Source organism: Lipophrys pholis (genome assembly GCF_963383615.2).
Source record: "Lipophrys pholis genome assembly, chromosome: 6".
Lineage (NCBI taxonomy): Eukaryota > Metazoa > Chordata > Actinopteri > Blenniiformes > Blenniidae > Lipophrys > Lipophrys pholis.
In genome coordinates this window covers 1,617,493-1,639,819 of record NC_137629.1, presented here as the reverse complement: position 1 = coordinate 1,639,819, position 22,327 = coordinate 1,617,493, and the positions used below count along the sequence as shown (strand labels likewise).

General features: G+C 41.5%; 1 protein-coding gene across 3 annotated transcripts in view; it reads left to right on the top strand.

The window, feature by feature from the left end:
• Window positions 1-22,327, top strand: part of prom1a (prominin 1a) — a 98,551-nt gene that overhangs the window by 42,868 nt on the left and 33,356 nt on the right. For all 3 annotated transcript variants that reach the window (XM_080466132.1, XM_080466134.1, XM_080466133.1), the window contains exon 4: window positions 22,201-22,321. In XM_080466132.1, the coding sequence (XP_080322258.1) occupies window positions 22,201-22,321 (121 nt within the window). The remainder of the gene's footprint in view (window positions 1-22,200; window positions 22,322-22,327) is intronic.

Below are 22,327 nucleotides of genomic sequence, written 5' to 3'. Positions count from 1 at the left end.
CCTTATTGGTTCTTCCTGGACAGGCAGGGTTTGTTCACGTTGATTCTCCAAGAAGGGTTCAAACTGGACGAGGAGGGATGAAGGGCACTCGGGTAAAGGTTCGGATATTTAAAATGTGATGGTCATCTTTGTTTTTTATAGCTTCCCTCTCTTGTGAACACTTTCCACAAACTGTTTTCATTTCATCTTTATTTCACCATGAAATCTCAGCGAGACGAAGGTTTCTCCACCTGCAGGAAGGTTCTTAATCTGTGCAATGTAATCTGGGTGACAGTGCTCAGACTGCCACCCCCACCACCTGGAAACGGATAAGCAGGAGGAGATGGATGGATGGATGGATGGATGGATGGATGGATGGATGGATGGATGGATGGATGGATGGATGGATGGATGGATGGATGGATGGATGGATGGATGGATGGATGGATGGATGGATGGATGAAGGTTTCTGTGTCCAGGAGTCAGAATCACTCGGTGACCTGCAGCGCTGCACATTCATCTCCTCACCGTCTTTCAGCCTCGTCTGACGGTGAACTTGCTCATTCTGGAGACTTTATGGAAGCGTTTTTTGAAATGCGGCGCAGCGTCAGGTCGCCTGCTGGGCTTTTTCAGATTACTGTGGATGCATGCATGAAATGAATACATCATCAAATTACAACCAGTCAGAAGAGATTAGGAGATTATCTTACTTTGGAAGAAATGTCAAACAAACCTGAGACGCTCGCCTGGAGACACACACACACACACACACACACACACACACACACACACACACACACACACACACACACACACACACACACCATTATATTATATATAATATTTTACATAAAAATGCAGCTCTAGTCAAGAAATGCCCAAAAGACACATGGAGCCACTTTCCTTTTTAATAATGGAACAGATTTTTATTACACCTGTCAGGAAGGATTTCAAGGAGGCTTCAGATGTGAATAACGTCTGATACAGTTGCTTCACATCCGTCTGTCTTAATACTGGATTATTCTTTGTTTCAAGGTCTGTTGTTTAATCCCACACACACACACGACAGATGCTGACAGCTGTTTATAAGTTGAGTTATAAGTAACTGCTGTGAACGGAATCATAAAGACCAAATGGTTTTAGCAGGGGTGTCACTATAGTGACTCTACTAACAAGAAAACATGATCAGTGAAGAGTGTGACATCAAGCTGGACTCCAGTTGGTGAAGGTTTGTGAGGAAACAGAGCAGATCCAGGAAGAGGTCATCATACGGCCAGTTGAAACAAAGCACAATAATCTCCACATACATTTTTCTAGAAAAGCCTTGATATCCACACTGTATTTACTCATTTATTGTTTTATTTTACTTAGTATAAAGTCCTGTTTTTACACTATTTTATTCAGAATTCATTAAGACAAACTTTAAAAGAATTTTGTCACAATATATTGTCACAAAGCATGAATTATTGACCAAAAATACATTATATTTCTGGATTATAACATTTTTTACTGACGGAAAAATGTTCATTTATTTGCACACGTGTCCACATGTTTTCATTGTGAAGTACCAGAAGTAATGGAAAAGTATTATTAAAGGAGCAGTGTGTGTTGCCAGGCAGATGAGGTGCAGCTGTGTCTGTTGCCATGGAGACGGCGCTTCTCACACTGAGGATCAGAGATGATGGTTACGAACAGAACTCAATGGGTTGCGCTCGTCCCGAAGAACTGATTAGCGCTGAAGAACCGTTAGACCTAGTTAAAAGGTGTTTTCACCGTGAGCATCAGAGGAAGCTCATGGACTGATAGTGAGCGTCTCGTGTCTTGAAAAGCTTCTGTCACCCTGAAGACGGTTGATAAAAATGGCTCAACTTTTGGGCTTGAGTGAGAAAATGTCTCCCAGAAATACATTGGAGTCAATGGGGGAAAATCTGGTCCCACCTGTATGTTATTAATTCTTTAAGTTTATCTACAATATTTTCTTGTTTTTGAATAAATTAGGCACGTAATTACTGTGTGAGGACTGTACTCCCTGGTCATTGGTCTCCTCTTGTTGCTTCAGTCTGTTTGCATTAGTGTAGCTCGCCGCTCTCTCAACATGCAGTGTGTATTGCAGTAGTGTAGCTCGCCCCTCTCTCACCATGCAGTGTGTATTGCGTGCAGTAAAGTGTTAATGCTCAGGCTGTGGCTCCGTTCATTCAGATCACGTGATTTTGATGCCGAGTGGGGCTTGAAGCCTGAAGCCCCGCCGACTAACAGCGTCATTTAGAAGCTCAGAGTTGATTGGCTGCCGTTGATTTAGGCACTGCTTCACAGAACCGTCGCGAGCGGCGAGCGGCGAGTCGCGAGTCGCGAGCGAACGAACAGTTCAGAATCAAAAACTTCCTGGTTGTTATCAGACGAGCCTCAGAGCCGTACTGTCAGGGGGAGTTCATCAAGGAGGCTCTTCGCCATAACAAAGAAAAAGTTTGAGTTTAAAGGTTATTATGGATCTATGTTACCAGGCCGGCCCTCTCAAGACTTGGCTTTATGTTGTTTCTTTATGTTGTTTCTTCCTTTAAGTAGAGAAGGATGTTTTAGCTTGCTGACATGATTCCAGTGCATCTGTCTTCCTCAGCGTCGTCTGTCACATTTCTTCTCAGGTTTCGTGAATACACGAACACACTTCGATGTTCATATAACAATAAAAAATCGTTCTTCTTCAACATGCTGTTATAAGCTGCATTGTCATCTGCATAATGATGATCTCGCAGAACTCTTTTCACCTCTTGGGACAAAGTTCAACCAGAAAACAGGAAGAGACCGTCTGAACAGACCACAGCGGGCCGAGGAACAAGAATGTGGCCGTCAGGTGTAAAGTGCAGCAGCTTCAAGTGTTTCTCATTATAATATCTGGAAAAGTTTACTTATTTCATAAGAAACGTCAACTAAAGTGAACCCAGATATGATGTTATACTATAAAGGCTGAGGAGTCGAACCAGCTGGCAGATCTCCGTGCTCCTGGTAGAAACAGGAAGAGGTGAATCTGCAGACAGGAAGTTGATGAGAGACGTGTCACTGTTACGTCAGCCTGCTGTGAAGGTTGCCGGGTCAAATCCCGGAGGAGCTGCCAAAAAGCCGCGGTTGTAAACGTGAATGAGTAATGTTCACTGGGTCACTGGCAGCTGCAGGGTTTTCTTCACAGTCAGGCTGAAAGCTGGTGCACCGCCGCTCTGTGGACTCCGGGAACCATCACACCAACCAAACACACAGGAGACCTCAAGTTAAGAGTTCATTGTGGAATCAATCAGCTTGTTTACATAAACTCTGATAATTAAAGCAGAAGCTTAATGCCACTGCGCTTATTTACACGTTCAACAGGCCAAACGAGGCAAATGAAGATTGAAATCTAAATAAGCATAAAGTGATTAATAAGGAGGCATTAATTGCCAATTAAGTCAAGCATTTTAAATACATGAGGCTTATTTCTTTGGATTTAGGTTCTTATTAAATGAACATGTTGGCATTAAAGTGTGTTTTTGTTCATCAGAGTGAGATGAGCTGATGCAGTGATAATGGACGGATGTGATTCGTGTTGTCATGGACGTCGGCTCGTCTTTACTGACCATAAATAACCCAAAGCACCACGAGGTTATTCACTGTTTTTAATTCCATCCACACATGAAGCTCAGTGAAGCAGGTTTAATGTGTTTACTGGTGCAGTGGCTCGTCTTTTCTGTCCCACATCCAACTTTCCTTTGAATACGAAAGAGATCGGCGTGAGTCTCTGGATAAACCTCTTGTGACCTGCTGGGGGGGTTTCACATTAAATCGGCTCCTTGCCGACGAGTAACATTGAGTGTGTGAACTCACATGGACGCATCAAACAGCAGGTTGTGTCGTTTCCTCTGCCGTGGGAGAGAGTTCAGTCTCTTCTCATCAGTCTGATTCCAAATGACCCCCACGTGGATTTATATTAATAAAATGACAACCAGAGGCTCCTTCCCTCTGCGGAGGCCGAGTGGAAGACTCCAGCCTGGCGCTGCTGCCCAACATGAACCTTAGCAGTCTATTTCAGCCGCTGAGTGTCAGACACCATTAACACATTGTGGGTGCAGTAATCCATAGGAATCATACAGCGTCTAATTAATGATGATGCAGGCGACAGCGATCGCAGCGTTCAGCTGGCTGCACTTTAAACACTTTAATCCTCAGATTAGATAAGTGTCCTCAGATGAGCTCGGCGGTCATGTAAATAATCTGCACGTCACAAACTGATCACACAAAAAGAAAGAAGAATTGTATTTACCTTTATTTAGCCAGGAAAATAAAACCCATTAAGATCAAGATCTCTTTTACAAGGTGACCTGGCCAAGACGTCTGCAGCACATCATCAGATTTAAAACATATAAAACTCATTTGACACAATTAACAGAATATAATAGTTAAAGTGAGATAGTGCAGATTCCCATCGACAAAATATAAAAGATAAAATGCAGATTTTAAGGCAAATTAGAATAAAGTGCAATAAAGTTTTAAGGCTTTATTCATTAAGTGTAAAAACTTTAGAAACACAAACACTGATTGATTTATCGATCCTCGCTCTTTGAAGAGTAATAAAGAACATGAAGGTGAAGATCGTCATTGGAACGTAATGAATAATGGCTGTTGGTTCTCTGGAGAAGAGCACATAGATAGGAAGGAACCAAGCCAAGAAGAGTCTTGTATATTTCCAAATCCATCCATCCATCCATCCATCCATCCATCCATCCATCCATCCATCCATCCATCCATCCATCCATCAGACTTTGCAGCACCACATTTTGTATTAAATTCTTGGAACCTATTTTCTAACAAACTTTGCCGCATTTTGTAATAACTTGTTACGTGTTACGAAATGCAGGTTAAATGATTAAATGGACTCAGTGGCGTAAACAATCTGGTTTCATTTACAATCTGGTTTCATTTCTTGGCTGGTAGAAATAGTGATCGGCTTGTAACTTTAAAACTCTACCAGCCACGGTGGCAGTAGTTCTAAAGGTTAAACCAGATTTAGATCCTGGTTCTACCATCGCTCTGTTGGCAGGACATCAGCTAAAGCAAAAGGGTGAAATATAATTCTAGTCCAACTGAATCTTAATTTTTTCTCATTAATAAACATAGAACCATGTATGCAGATGAAGGACAGACTTTATTACATAACACACCAAATTATTCCATTTGTGGAACCCCCACATTTTATAATAACTGTTGCATTATGTACCATTTTATTACAAATGCAGCATTATTACATAATGAGTTGACAATGTAGGACATATTACACCATTATTACATAATGTGGTGCTGCAGGCCTGTTCTGCATGTTCTCCCTGTGCTCTCTCCTCTGGTCTCCACCCGTTCAGGGTGTAACCGGCTCTGCTTCAGTCCACCACGATCTTTCAACAAACAGTGTAGAAGATGAATTGATGGGCCTGATAAATCCACTGAACTGGGACAGATGACAAACCTCCTGAAGAGGGTGAGCAGTCAAAGGAGAGACCGATACAAGAGAAACGTTCTAAACACGCTCTGATTGAAACCAGCATCAGAAGATCTGAGATTCAAGAAGCAACATGTTTCGTTTTACAAGGCGCATGTTGACTATTACACGTGAATAAAACATGAATCCAAATCAATTATTTTAAGCACTTCTGTTTCCAAACAAGCAGAAAATCTTTTGAAGTCGTGACGATTTGGAGCCAAATGACTTTCTGCCTGGAAACATGAGCAGGTGGCTGAAAGCCTCGGGGCTCAGAGTCCATTTCACCTGAAGCGCACGTCACTAAATCCACATCCAACCACCACTTTGCAGTCCGCAGACATCAGAGGCAGCAATGTTTGGTATTCAGCTTCCTTTTTTATCCTTTATTCATCCATCCATCCATCCATCCTCCTGTCAACACATCCATCCTTCCTTCATCCTCAGTAACAAACTACGGCCATTTTATGTTGTTTACTTGTTTCACTAACATCTCAGGATTTACAGCAGATTCATCTCATTCAACAGATTCACTCAACATTCAAATCAAAGTAGAGAAAATTGTATTGATTAAACAAGGTAAAACTTTCTGCCTCGACCGGTTGGAGTTTGAAGATTCCCAGAAATGAGCAGGACAGAAAAGTAGAAAACCCACCGAGTCTGAGGGGAACCGGAGAGAAAGATTACAGCTTGTACTTTTAACAACTAATAATGTAGGAATGTCCAGTAATCTCAATATTTTGCACAATTTGAATGCAATAAATTATTAAGGTATTAAAGTAGTCAAACATTATATATTGTATTGCAGTTTGTTTCCTTAATGAATAAAAATGACGGCGGGCGCCACCTTCCCGTGGGACATGAACCCTCTACCTTCAGAGTCTCATGCTCTTCCATCGGAGCTCCCGGGTGCCACTATCACGTGCACTATAACGATTTTTGATGGAAAACCTGCAAAAAGACTTACATTTCAAAGAAATGCATTTTTAGGTATATATTTCTGACAGAAAGTACTTTTTAATGCTACTTAGGCTGACAGTGACTGCAATGCATTCTGGATATTAAATAAATTAAGTTATTAGTGCAAATCCAAAGACGCAAAAAAAATGGGAACTATCTTGCGGAGAGACGTGGAGTCGTGAGTAAAAAGTAGTGAGGAAGACTCTGGTCTGAAGACTTTATATCGCGGTTGTTTGTGGTTACCCATTAGCCACGAGCTAACTCACCTACTAACTAGCCGCCAACCACCACGGGCTAAAGCGGCGGGACTTCCCCTCTCAGTCCGGACCAATCAATGAGCCGTGTTTCTTCTTTACTTCCTCTCTGGTTTGTTTCCCCCAATCGAGAAGCTGTTGTCATTGCATGATGTGTACCAGGTGGTCTGATCCGGTTCCAAAAGTGCAGTGTGAACACAAACCAAACCAAATGAAGGAGAAAATGAAGCAAGTCCCGGACTATCCTGCTGTGAAAGCCTCCTGATTCTCCGTCTACTGAGCACGTGCACAGCAACTGTTTACTACAGCTGCGGTGGAATTGTACAGTACCAGTGTGTCCACTGTTGTTTCTACGGCAACGGAGCTTTCCCAGAAAGTTGTTGTGTAAACGGGGCCTTAATGTCTCAGTTTACTTTACATGCATCATGTGGCCTTTACAAAGAATTAAAGCTCATATGATGCAGTTTTCCTCCTATATTTATATGATATGTGTGATATTAAGAATAAGTTCTACTGAATTATTGATAAGTGGCCCATGTTGTACGTAGACACAGTTTTTCCTGGCTGGTCCAGTTTTTATGGCAGTGAAGCGACGGCTGCAGCCTGCAGACACACACTCCAACGTGCTGCAGACATGCAGCCCACCGGGCCGGCCTTCGGACTCCAGGGTGACCGAGGGGCAGCCCACCGGGCCGGCCTTCGGACTCCAGGGTGACCGAGGGGCAGCCCACCGGGCCGGCCTTCGGACTCCAGGGTGACCGAGGGGCAGCCCACCGGGCCGGCCTTCGGACTCCAGGGTGACCGAGCCCTCCAGCCTCCACAGTTTGGCAGTGCAATAGAAATAGCACTCAAGCATGAATGCACAATGACTGGAAAATCTATCGCGGTTCTTATACAAGGACAAGAAATGTCAAAACATCTTTTATTCAGTTCAAATGATTTTTAATTTTTTTTGCTCTAAGTTGATTGCAAAGTGCAATTTGGTGAAATGACTCTTGATCATGAACTTTCTGCTGACACCAATACATCAATAAACCCTGTGAGACACACACACACACACACACACACACACACACACACACACACACACACACACACACACACACACACACACACACACACACACACACACACACACACACACACACACACACACAGAGTCAGCTGAAGCCCTCCCCGGGGAGTCGTCAGACGCAGGGTTATTTTTAAGTGGATTCATTATTAGTGTGATGAGCGTCGGCTTCACTGTCATAAAAGAAGCCACAGTGACAATGACGATATAACTCACTGACTAAATGTCAAACTGCTGCGAGTTTCTCCCCGAGAATTTGTCTCCAGAGCCAAATTTCAGAGCAGCAACATTCAGAAACGTGAAATTAAACCTTTACTTAATGGCTGCTGGGGTGTGGGGCTGGCGGGGGTGGTGGTGGTGGTGGTGGTGGTGGTGGGGGGGGGGGGGGGGGGGGGGGGGGGGGGTATTATCTGCAGGAGGAAATACTTGGATTTAACATGAGGAAGCAAATCTTGGCTAAAGTTATCATGACGTTCTAACGTAGATAGGAAACATGTTTAGAGTCTATGTATTCATGTGTGTATTTATTTCATCCTCGTATATTTGAAATTTCCTGATTATTCTGGCACTTAATTCTTCTAAATTATACTTCACTGACCAAAATGTTTTATCTGCCTCGAACTAATTAGTAATCAGTTTAACATCGTCTTCAGTCACTTTACTGACACATGGTTTGTATTTGTGTTTCTATTGGAATGGCATACTTTAAACTTAAACTTTATAATTACTCTAAACTCATACTACTAACTCTAAACACACTACTACTCTAAACTCATACTACTAACTCTAAACTCAAACTTCTAACTCTAAACTCATACTACTAACTCTAAACTCATACTACCAACTCTAACCTCACACTACTAACTCTAAACACACTACTACTCCAAACTCATACTACTAACTCTAACCTCACACTACTAACTCTAAACACACTACTACTCTAAACTCATACTACTAACTCTAACCTCATACTACTAACTCTAAACACACTACTACTCTAAACTCATACTACTAACTCTAAACATACTACTAACTCTAAACTCAAACTTCTAACTCTAAACATACTACTAACTCTAAACTCAAACGTCTAACTCTAAACTCATACTACTAACTCTAAACACACTACCAACTCTAAACTCATACTACTAATTCTAACCTCATACTACTAACTCTAAACACACTACTACTCTAAACTCATACTACTAACTCTAAACTCATTCTACTAACTCTAAACACACTACTAACTCTGAACTCTCACTACTTACTTTAAACTCACACTACTAACTCTAAACTCAAACTGCCAACTCTAAACTCTTACTTCTAACTCTAAACACACTGCTAACTCTAAACTTACTAATAATCGTAAACTCACACAACTAACTCTTAACTTACTATTAATTGTAAACTCACACTACTAACTGTAAACTCACACTGCTAACTCTAAACATACTAATAATTATAAACTCACACTACTAACTCTAAACTCACATTGCTAACTCTCAACTTACTAATAATTGTAAACTCACACTACTAACTCTAAATTTACTAATAGTTGTAAACTCACAATACTAACTCTGAACTCACTCTGCTAACTCTAAACTTAGTAATAATTGTAAACTCACATTACTAACTGTTAACTTACTAATAATTGTAAACTCACACTACTAACTGTAAACTCACACTAACTCTAAACGTACTACCAATTATAAACTCACACTACTAACTGTAAACTCACACTAACTCTAAACGTACTACTAATTATAAACTCACACTACTAACTCTAAACTCACACTGCTAACTCTAAACTTACTAATAGTTGTAAACTCACAATACTAACTCTAAACTCACATTGCTAACTCCAAACTTACTAATTACTAACAGCCTCTTCTGCTTTTGGACCGCTTGCTGTTGGAGCTGTGCTTCGTCTTTCTAAAATGTTGGCCAACATGAAAATAGCAGAATAATAGAAATGTTAGACTTTGTTTAAAGTCAAACTCCTTAAGATTGTTTTAGGAAAAGTGAACATTCAGATTTTAAGGAGGAAGAATGTCTCCATCTACTACAAGTGAGGGTTTTTCTGTCGGGGTTATCAAACATCTTGCTGCAGAGTTTCACTTGCTTGAATCCTGCTGAAAACTGGAAAACAGCCATGACTGAGGCTCAGCAGCTGAATGTGAATCACTTGAAAGGTTCAGGCCACGTTCCTCGCTCAGTGTTGGTTCAGCGTGAAGCGGCGGAGCAGCGTTTACCAGACGTGGAGCGTTTCAGTGATTCATGGCTGAGTGTTACTGGTCCGGCGCTGCAGAGACGTGTGATCAGTGATGCAGGAACATGAGAGCTGAGCTGACGCAGCATCCAGAGGCCCGGCTAAACCTCGCCGTGCTGGGCCTCGCCGTGCTGGGCCTCGCCGTGCTGGGCCTCGCCGTGCTGGGCCTCGCCGTGCTGGGCCTCGTCGTGCTGGGCCTCGCCGTGCTGGGCCTCGCCGTGCTGGGCCTCGCCGTGCTGGGCCTCGCCGTGCTGGGCCTCGCCCTGCTGGGCCTCGCCGTGCTGCAGGCCGGAGCCAATATCAACACATCACTGCCCGGGCAGCAGAACCATGAAGGAAAGGTCCTGTTCCTCAGCGTTACTCTGCACCTCCTCCACCCAAAACCAGAGACTAGGAACACACAGTGTGTCTTATTTACTGATTATTCATGGTCTGGTTGGGAAAACGTCAATAATCAAGGTGAAACTAATTGATACTGCAGGTTTAATAAACACGTTTGTTCGCAGAGCAAAGCCGGAGGCTCGGTGCTTTTTATTTCATCTCGGGGAGGATTTGTGACAGAAGAGAGATTTGTAATGAAAACAGTTAAATGGTCTTAAGATATCAGACTAACTATTTATACCAACACCTTCTCTGTGACCTGCAGTTCTAAAACTCCTCCAGTAGAAAACCCTGCACAGAACATCACCACACACACACACACACACACACACACACACACACACACACACACACACACACACACACACACACACACACACACACACACACACACACAAACTGAAAGTTGTATTCGCTGCCCCATATTGATTATTTCCACACGTTCTCACTTTGTAACACCCCCAGACCTCCAGGTCAGAGGTCATGAGCAGTGATACTCAGAGATACTCAGTGATACTCAGAGATACTCAGTAATACTCAGTGATACTCAGTAATACTCAGAGATACTCAGTGATACTCAGAGATACTCAGTAATACTCAGTGATACTCAGTGATACTCAGAGATACTCAGTGTCCATGTCTGCTCAACAGTTATAATATTGGGTGATACATCAACATGACGTCTGCCTCGTCCTTTATAATCTTTTTATTATGAATGTTGACGTTGTCAAAGAGAAGATTTTGTTAAATTAGAAAGATAAAGACAAAAAATCCACAAGTCGATGGTTCAGCCCAAACCTTGAAAAACTATCATCATTCTCCAACAATGACTCTGAATCCTGTGAATATATATGATACCTACAACATGAAGCCTCTTGATGGTGTTTTAATCACAAACTGTTTCCATGGAATTCTATCTTTACCGGGCGGAAAAAGTCAGAAAAAAGATGAAACGACTAAATCGAACCTACCTATGTTTCCACATACATACATAAAAAACTGTGATATTTGTCTGCGTTTCTTACATTTACACATAAAGCAGCTCCGACTCACCACAAACCATGATTCCTGAAGACTCCGGCCACCGTGGCGATCTGGATGAACTCTGTCTCTGTTTGCATCTAAAGAGTTGAGGCGGAGATTTACTTCACAATTAGAGATGTCATGTTTTTTTCCAGGATTCTGATTGGCTATCATGGCTTCATGCTTCTCGTTACACTGCCCCCTACAGGTCTCGCTGCTCATCGCAGCTCTCTCCGGGTGGATATGCGGGTCTGTAATAATGAAGTCTTTTTTTTTTTAAACGTCGAGGGGAAATATCTGTTTTTGTAAAAACCCGGGGACGTGTAAATGTGGCCTGAGTCACTCTGATAATCTGTCAATCGGAGTCAAAGCCAGACTGAACAAATTGTTTGTTTTGGACGACTGATGGAACAAAGACATTAAGACATTGTGATTAGGGACTGTGGATGTTTGGCTTTGTTGAGTCGACACTCCCCCTCTCTGCCAGTCAGCTCCTCTTCCTCCTCTTCCTCCTCTCTTACGTCTTCATGAATCACCTCCCGTCTTCAGAGGCTTCTTCTCCATGCCCACACAGGCCCAGTCCACCTCTGTGTTCTCATTGCGAGAAAGCAATCTGCTGCGTTGTGTCTCACAAACACGATCTGCCGTGGAGTCGGTGCCAACGCTAGATCAGCTCCCCCGCAGTGAGGGGAGGAACGAGATCTCATCAAAGTGGAACAAATGGCTCTACAGTCCAGCTTTTAACATTTGATTTCAATCTGAGTGAATCTGGCAGCAACAGGAGCTCTGCTGAGGCCGATAAACATACATGAATATAAATCTGAGCAGAACAGGAGCAGCAGACGACGTTACTATGAGTGAACTGAGCAGAACCTCAGCGTTTATCGTCTCTGAGAGAAACGATCTGCATCAGACGACTCAGACCCTGCTGGTGATGTCAGACAAACCGATTGATGCTGCAAGCAGCGAAGAAACAGGGAATAACCAACATTCCCTCTGAACAAACGGCTTCAAATCCACAGGCGAGCACATTGTGCTCACTGAACACTGAACCTGCAGGATTACATTACTTCTCTCTATAAACCCAACACTTGACTTTAATAATAAAAGTTCAAAAGCTTTTACAGAAATATGTATTATTAATTTGGTTGTTTAGAACAAAGTCTTTCTTCTGTCAGTTCAAGTAAATTAACATGACGTTTGTCAAATAAGGTTGAGTTTCAGTAATCTAACACAGATTAATCAATTTTATTTCTTAAACCGAGGAGTTTTTCTTCAATGTGGACATTTGCGTGTCATTTAACAGTAATATTTGAAATGGAGGAGAAAAGCCAACAAAAATGTTATGTTGGATTTGTCAAATAACTAAAATAGTTTTCAAAAACAAAACAAAAGAAGTAACATTTTAAAAAGAAATAGAGCAATTAAATATGGCGGTCTAAATGTGCCAAAATTAAATAAATAAACTCACGAAGCAGTGTAACACCGGACCATGAAATAAAGAAGTGAATAGTGATATAATACAATAAGTTTTTTAAATAAAGTGAATCTGTATTATAACGAATTAATGACATATTTATATATTTAATTCAAAATGTAATTAATTAATTACACATTCAAATAATTGTTTAATGGTGTATTTATTTATTTATTTATTTATTTATTTATTTATTTATAGTACATTCAGTCCTCCATAGTAAAAATGGGTAAAATTATACAAAATGGCAAAAACATGAGTTAAAATTAATAAAATAAACTGATAAAACTGCTTAGAAAGAATAAGTGAAAAAATTTGAATGAAAAAGGAAAATAAACTAAAATCAATTCAACAAGCTGTGGTGTATTTTGCTTTTAGTATTTTCATTAAAGATTCAGAAGCAACAGGTTCATATAAAGCTTTGCGTATTTGTATATTGAACTAAATCGACTTTAAACCTCAAACTGTTTTCATCCTGAATCACCTGATCTGAGTCACGACTCATCACATCTCCACACAATCAACTCGGTAAAACACGTTTCATAATTACATTTCTAGTTAATTAAAGTTTGTTCTGCTCCAGAGTTTGGAGAGTAAATAAGCTGCTCTCCATTTCATCATCCTTCACACTCTCACACCTTTTTGAAATCACACCAATGATATTTGGCTGAAAAGTTAATTATCTGTCTGTCGGGGGGAAAAGAAGGAAAACGTCTCACAGCTTTAAACATCTTCATGCCTTCGTATTGTCGTCGCGCTCCGCCCCCTTCCAGCTTCCAGAGCTTAAATACACATGTAGTTTTTGACCATCAGGTTTAATATTTCACAGTTTTACTGTCGATCAGTGTGTCGCTGATGATATTTGGTAGTTCCTCGTGCTGGTCCATCTCTAGATTTGCTGTTTCAGTCTGACGGCTCCGGCTTCCTGTTTCTGTCCTGTGATGCTCTGCTCACCTGCTCAGGTGTGGCCTGCTGGCAGCTCGTCTCCTGGATCTCATTCGGCACTAAAGGACTTGTACTTTGGGTTTTATTATTTCCGTTTTGTCTGCTGCACATGTTTTAAAATGTGTACTTCGGTGACCTTCTCGTCCTCGGCCCTCCGGCTGTTTGGCTCCGACGTTAGTATTCATGTCCTTCCTGGAGTGTTTACTGTGGAATTAATGGCCTGTTGTGTCCCGTCAAACTGCTGCAGCCGGCCGGCGCTGCTTCCCCCGGCCGGACAGCAGCTCCACAATAATAATATAAATAATAAAACAGCACATGAAAGTGACAGAACGGCGGAGAGAAAAGGCCATTTAAAGAAGGAGTTGAGATTCAACCAAACCATCATGACTGTCCACATTAAACACAAAGTAGTGATGTGAAATGAAACTAAACAGAAGGAGGTGGCGCGGCCACACTGCTGCTGGCTCTCTGATATGTGCCATTATTTATCTAGAAATCGATGGGGAGTGGTTGCACTGTTCAGGACGTGTCGGGGAGAATTGTGCCAGTCAGCACTTTGTATTGTTCGCCACACAACAAGCTGCTGTATTGTAACGTAACTGAGCGAGCCACAAGCAGCCTCCGTCCTCAATGTGTGAGCCAAGATACAAAAATGAAGAGACATCTCATTTAATGGCTTATTTAAAGAACGCTATTTAAAGAAGCTGATGAAGAATGTTTATTAACTGTTTTAATTTAATTTCAGTAATAAGTCACAAATAACATCATTGTGTGCCATTTATCATAACTTCAGTATGAATAGTGTTAAACTGACCAAATGTTTTCTTATTTATTGTTTATAAGTATAAACGTGAAATATTTCCATGATGTGATGAGTTTGTTAAAGGTAAAGTGGACGAGCAGACCCAGATTGTGTCTATTGACTTTGAGATTAAATAGTGTCACACTTCTTATGGTTTATCACATATTAGCTGATTAACTTGGAGTAGAAATTGAGCTCCAGATGCAAAGAGGCTAAAACACATCAACGTTTTCAGAAGGGATGTCCCGATCCGATCGGTAGATATCGGATCGGGCCGATATTTGTGATTTGTGAGTGATCGGGGATCGGCAAATCCAGCCGATCACCCCGCCGATCTAAAAAAACAAACAAAAAAACAAACCGCGGTCCACTACGTCACCTAATAACCACTACGTCACCTAATAACCAGAACAATCAGGGACGAGAAGCTCCGGTGGAGCTGCAGAAGCTAGAAGCAGGCGGAGCGGGGCCATAGACCTATAAAACTAGAGTTATATATAGTGGTTTATGTGTTTATGTGCAGGAGTCTACTTCTAAATTTCTATGTGGTCTGTCTTCTTCTGCTTTTGTATTGTGTTTGGTGAGTCACAGCGCCCCTAAAGGTCTGGCAGGTGTACTACATGCCCTGAAGCCTCGTGTTGAGCCGTGTTCATAGTGAGGTGAGGACGGTTTGTTGGGAGAATACTTGGGAGAAAAAATATCGTATTCTGAATAAGTTTTTGAGAGAACTATGTTCAGAGTACTTTTGTCAAACAGGTTTTACCACTTTGAAGTGGAATTAAGTGTTTATAATTTACATTGAAATGTAAATGTTTAGTGACATTCAGGTCAAACCTCTCATACTGCTTTAAGGTAAACTGGAATTTAATACACAAAGAAGTTACATTGGAGCCTGAGAGTATTTATGTTTAAGTCATTCTGAGAAGAATTTTGATTCAATAAGTGAGTTTTACAATAATTTCTAGCTAAACAAACTTCTGCCAATAGTGCTTTTAGCTTCAGACTTCTTAGTCGCTCCAAAAATACACTATTGAGTATCTTTGTAATAACAATGTGAGTATCGGATCGGGAAAGTATCGGTATCGGCTGATACTCAATTCTGAAATATCGGATCGGTATCGGGGGCCAGAAAGTGTGATCGGGACGTCCCTAGTTTTCAGTGAAGAAATTTAAAGCACAAGTGTCATGTTTTGACATTAATTCTTCAAATACTTAAAAAAACAGAATTCAACGTGTCCGTCTACTTATTATTCATGACTTCTGTGATCGTCATGAACTCATCATTGTTAGTCGACTGTTAAAGCATTAAGATTAATGTTGTGCAATTAATATTTCTTATTAAATGATCTGCTCTGATTCTCATGATCATGTAGTTGTTTGATCGCGGCTCTCTGGTTGAACAAATCACAGCCCAAATACCTCAGTCTTCTTCAGTATCTATTTTATTTGTCATCCTGCCTCCATAACGGCAGCGTCCAGCCTCGTCTCGGGATTAAAGCTGGTTACTCAGAGTAGAATCCAGTGTTTCTCTGGAGAATAGAAGTCCAGTTCCAGCAGTGGAGGGGTGGAGGTGGAGGGGTGGGGGGGCGGGGTTGAGCCACTGCCCCTGCCTCCACACTACAATCACACTCAATGTGCTCCATTGTTGTGAGTTTATAGAAGCTGCGGAGCCACCAGACCATGTCGCCCCCCCCGCCCAGCCCCCAGTAGTGGCCTAGATTCTGCAGCTCCAGTTTGATGCTCTTCTTCTTGTTGTGTTTCCACCCTCAGGACACTTTTCTTCATGTGTCATTTGGCTTCGGCTCAACGGGGAATTAGAGCCTCTTTTCCAGGTTGTTGGAGGTAAAGCTTCCCGCGGTCAGAGAGAGGAGTCAGAAAGCAGCTTGACCGTTCAGGGATTGGCTGATCAGAGATCAATGAGACGATGCAGCTCGACACACCAGAGGAGAGACGAGAGTGAAACATCTTTTAATCAGCAGCGACTCAAACTAAAGTATCTGTGGAGAAACGTGTGAACTGAAGAAGTTGTGTTAGTGTGTGGAATACAGTCACCACTGTTATGTAACCACAAGATCACACTCATTCTGCATATTCAATGACTTGGTCTCATCCCTGATGGAGGGATGGAGGGATGGCAAACGAGTGCAGAATTAGTTTAAGAATTGATAGTAAAAATCTAAATATTCATCTTTAAGTGCGAGGATGGATGATAGATAGATAGATAGATAGATAGATAGATAGATAGATAGATAGATAGATAAGCATTTTAAAACTTTACAATTTCTTTTCAATAAAAGCAATAATCAATAAAATTCCCAATAATTGAGATAATAATATGAAAATGTATCAGATGTATTCGACATATAATCTTGCTAAGCTGTGTAGTTATTATTGACGGAGGCGACCCCCCCCCCCCCCCCCCCCCCCCCCCCCCACACACACACACACACATCCTGCGTCACTTCAGCTTGGTAGGATGTTTGATCGTTTCACATTCAATCCCAATTCCATGTTTTCTTCTCCTCTATTCTGTCACTTTTATCTCCTCGTCTAATATTATTACTTCACAAATAACAAATCTGAGCTGCGACTGAACAAGACAAGCGAAGTCAGAGCGACGCAAACGTGATTCTGATGAAAGGAAGAAAAATAAAAAGGTGCAGAGTCATGGACGACGTGGCTCGAGTTTTTCCTCAAAGAGTCTTTGTTCAGCTCAGATTCCTGCGACCTGAGTGGACATGAGCTGGGCGAGAGACAAAGACAGAGAGAGAGAGAGAGACAGAGAGAGAGAGAGAGAGAGAGAGAGAGAGAGAGAGAGAGAGAGAGCGAGTACGAGAGAGACAGAGAGAGAGAGAGTGAGAGAGAGAGAGAGAGAGAGAGAGAGAGAGAGAGAGAGCGAGTACGAGAGAGACAGAGAGCGAGTACGAGAGAGACAGGGACATAGAGAGAGAGACAGGGACAGAGAGAGAGAGAGAGAGACAGAGAGAGAGAGAGAGAGAGAGAGAGAGAGACGAAGAATAAAGATCCTGGGAGGAAAATGAGAGTAAAGAGAAGAAAGAGTTTGTATTGTGAAGAAAGTAAAGCAGGTTGAAAAAGAGTGAGAGCAGGAAGAAGAGAGAAAGAGAAAAGGAGGAGATTTTATTTATGAACGTGTGAAAAGTGTTTGAGGTGGAATGGGTGCTCCTCTTCTTCACTTCCTCTTCTTCACTTCCTCTTCTTCACTTCCTCTTCTTTTCTTCCTCTTCTTCTCCTCCTCTTCTCTTCTTCTCTTCCTCTGCTCCTCTTCCTCTTCTCCTGTCGTCTTCTTCTTCTCCCCCCCTCTTCTCTTCTCTCCTCCTCGTGTTTCACTCGTTTCAGGTGATTTTCATTGTTTTTTCCAGATGTGACTTTACTGAACGTCATAAATAAAAAACACGTCCTCAGATTTTTTATTCAGAATTCATTTTTACCACAAATAGAAATTGTTGATGTTGAAATTAGAATTTTACAGAAAATTAAATAAACAACTTTTCTCTTCTTAAAATCTGGAAACAGAAGGTTTTTTTTTTTCAGTTTTTCCTCTTTAGGAAAACAAATTTATCTTTCTGTCAAATAGAAAATCACTAGTAAAGCATCGTTTTGTGTCTCTGAGGACGAAATAAGTCAAACAGAAAGAGTTTCTTCATTTTTAATATTGTCGTTCAACTTTATGTAATCTGGAAGAGAAACTCCAAAATAATCCAGTACTAAGATCATGGAGGAAAGTCAGTTGATTATTGATCAAGTTGAAATGTCATGCGACTTAATTTAACATTTTCTATCATTTCTTTCTCTACTTTTTGCGAAGGGTGCCGATGTTGTACATCGAAGTTGTTCTGCTGAAAGTGACTCATTATTTATTGTCACTTCAGACGTTGATGAATGAAATGAGATGATAAAACCTTGTTGTTGCTTTAAGAGTTGATTCTACTAAAATATCAACAACTTCTGGAAGCAGAACTTCAGCCAGCCGCTCCATGAAGTGACCGACTGTCTGACATTTGCAGTTTGATGTTTCAGCAGAACGTTTCAGCGGCGGGTCAGTGATTCCAGGGACAAAAAACAAAATCCACATGAAGTCAGTCAATAAACAGGAGCTGAAGCTTCGGGGTCGTCGGACTTCAACTGGAACGTCGCCTCAGCTCTGATCGACTCTGCACAAAACACAGAAAGGAACCTGATGTACTCTGAATACTGAGTGAAAACTGGCGCTATATGAGGAGTTATTTTTGATTAGACTGTCGTACGTGAGGCTGCACCGGGTCACATGAGGAGGATCTGTGGGAATCCCAGGTTTCCTTGTGATTTTGTCGATGAAGCTTAAACTCTGAGCTGTTGAACTGAAGGTGACGCTGCTACGAGCTACAGCGGCTAACAGCCAATAGAAACACAGGAAATGGCTGCAGCGATGCAACAAATCAGCAGTTTAGAGATTCACAAGCAGGTCAGATTCATTTCTACACGTTTTCAATAATCTCCCCAAAGCCACCAGCAGGGTACTGACACACTGGGGGAAAATACTAACACAAATATAAGATGTAAAGTTTAAATTTGAGAAAAAAATTCTCCAAACTGTTGAAATCATCTGTTCATGCAGCAGGTAGATTTTATTATTTCATGATCAAACCGTAAAATCAAGGACTAAAAATAAGTTGATAACATTTAGAACAAACCAAAATATCTATCAGGTCTAAAAATAAGATTTTAAATCTTGTCATGTGCTAAATAATTTGCAGTGGATGACAGGAGACGTCACGCAGTCACATTAAAGATTTCTGATTTCCACGAGTGTAGCAGCCAAAAAACTTATACATGAATACATGAATGCAAATACAAATGGTAAATCTGCTTGAATAAAACAGATCTGGAAGATGAATGAATGAAAATCATGAGTTGCATCTCCACTTTTTTGTGTATGTAATGTGTTTCTGAAGAACTAAAGTGTGATGGTGCTTTTATAACGTGGTATCCAGGAAACGAATATGTAGATTGGTAACATGTAAAGGTTTATTACACTCCAGAGGAAGAATCTGAGGTTTTAATTGAAAGAAAACATGCATAACATGTCGTGACTTAACTATGAAAGATGCTGTATTTGTGCTAATATATTATTTTCCTACGTAAGATGAATAATTAACATTACACAACATTTTTTGAGCCATTGCACAAAGCTTCAGTCTGACCCTGCAGTGCTATTTAACGACATGTTTGATGAAGAGTGAGCAGATGAAGATAAAGAGTGTAATTCCTGAAAAGTCACTTCGTCTGTTCATGTGTTCATTCAGCCTGTAAACAAACACGCCATGCAGTTTCAGGTAGATTTCATTCGGGACGGAGGGAGATAATGACGAGCTGCACACACGCCACCGTCTCCCTGCAGCCTCACTGTGCATGCGGAGTGGTCACATGCACGCTCGCCGTTGTCGCTCCCACACTCGGGCCCACGTAGGAAGACCGCCGCCGTTTCACACAGTGAATCAGAATGTCCTGATTCATCCGCATCGATCTGAACCCCCCCGCTGGCTCCTGACTCAGGATCCCTCGAGTCCTTCCTGCAAGGCGTCTCACATCATTCATGAATCCGCTCATTACACACACACACACACACACACACACACACACACACACACCCTGAACTCCCCTCCATACCTCGGTTCACACCCCAGTAGTAATGCACAGGCAGCACAGATAGAGGCGAAAGCCGAGCTGAAGATTCAGACGGAGTCACGGAAACAACTTAATATTATTACGGCCGCCTTCCCCTTGATGTTGCTCCAGCTAATTAGGCCTTGTACTGAGCCACTCAGGTCTGTTTGAAGTATGCAAGAGGCTCACTTTAATGGTCTGCTTTACACAATCCCATGTTTTCACTTTTAAGTTGAATATGTTTCCAGCCCGGGGACTGTAGATTATCCAGATCAGGACTCAGCATAGTGGGGGAACACCTGCCTTCATGGAAACCAGCTTATTCTCAAATTATTGGAGAAATTAACTTTCTGAAGCAAATAGAATAGTTATTCGATTTAGCATCATGAAATGTCCAGTACTTTAAATACAAGAAATGATGAAGCAGTGTACTGACAGTAAAGTACACAAACCAGATAAATCTGAGGTGTTGCTGGTTATTACACTTCAGTTTAAATCAATTCTCCAACCTTATTTCATCTTTTTTTCTTAAAGTCTGCAGAAATGTGACGTCGCCTCCAGATTTTATAAGAAGCCTTAAGTTTGATTTGTAATGCCCTCGCATCCAGTTACGTGACCTCTGGCGCCCCCTGAAGAAGGTTCTCTACCCCAGATTAAGAACCAATGATCTAAATCACCTGATTTAATGTAAAAACTACAAATATTTAAAATGATTTGGGATTTTTGTGTTTTTTCTCTCCAAACCTGTCAAACTCTTCATATCTCTTATGTCACATCAGAGTGCTTTGGTAAATGCATAAATGAAGATGGACATTGTACAGAAAATATTATAAATTAAAGCTGCAAGCAGCCTTGAACGGTTCTCGCTGCCTGCTGGACCCGACAGTGACAGTCGGCATGTTTATGTCATCTGATGAAGCTTGTGAAATTTGGGGTCAGTCGGACAATGGCCAGGTTATGGAGACCTACTTCCTGTTTCCAGCAGGTGGCGCTATGGCTGATGGTCGTCATTGTGACGTAGCTGTGATGAAGGCCGGTCTCTGATGCAATGTGTGAAGTTTGACGCTGATCAAGCCATGTGAAGGCCTTTTACACTGCACTTCCTGTTGTGTGATGAAATATCAAACTTTGGCCACGCCCTCAGATATTTTAACGATTTAAAAAAGTTTTGTTCACCAATCTCTTTTCTATTACCGTGGCAGGTTTTAGGTGAATTGGAATTTTCCCCTCGGACTAGTTCTCTCTACAAAATTCAATTTGGTCCAAAACTGGCAAAAATCCACGCCATATTTCAAAATGGCCGACTTCCTGTTGAGTTTTCGGTACTTGTGAAAGAGACTTTTTTGTGCATCTTGACGTTTTACATATGTGTGCCGACTTTCGTAGCTCTGGGTGAAACGGAATCCGGAGGCTGAATTTTTTTTACATTTTCCAGGTGGCGCCGTTGAGCCATTATTCCAGTCACATGTGTGATTCCTCCAAATTATCAAATTGTTCACAAGGCCTGATGACTGTGCAGTGTGTTGCAAAAAGTTACATACTGTATGTTTAGGCACTCAAACTAATAATAATAATGATGATAATGATAATGATAATGATGATAATAATAATAGGAGTAGCTGTACCCTAACCTAAAAGGGTCCTTTGTTACCATCAGTGCTCAGACTCTAATTAATAAAAAAATAAACACTTAAAGAGGATTAAAAACGGCCTTTCTGTTCCAATATTAAATTGATCTCCCTCTACAGGTGCATCACTTTGAAGTGGCGGTGCACACTGACCTCTACTGTTGGTGTGATGTAATTGCGCTGCTCTGTTGAACTCAGCAACATCACAGTTCATGAAGTGCGATAATAACAGGAGTCTTTGTTTCCCTCCTGTAGGATCGGAGTGTTGTGTGCGTACGCCGCCAACCAGAACCTGAGCTCTCAGGTGAAGAACGTCCGCCGGCTGGTCAACAGCAACATGAGGGACCTGCACACCTTCGCCAACGACACACCTGTGGTGAGA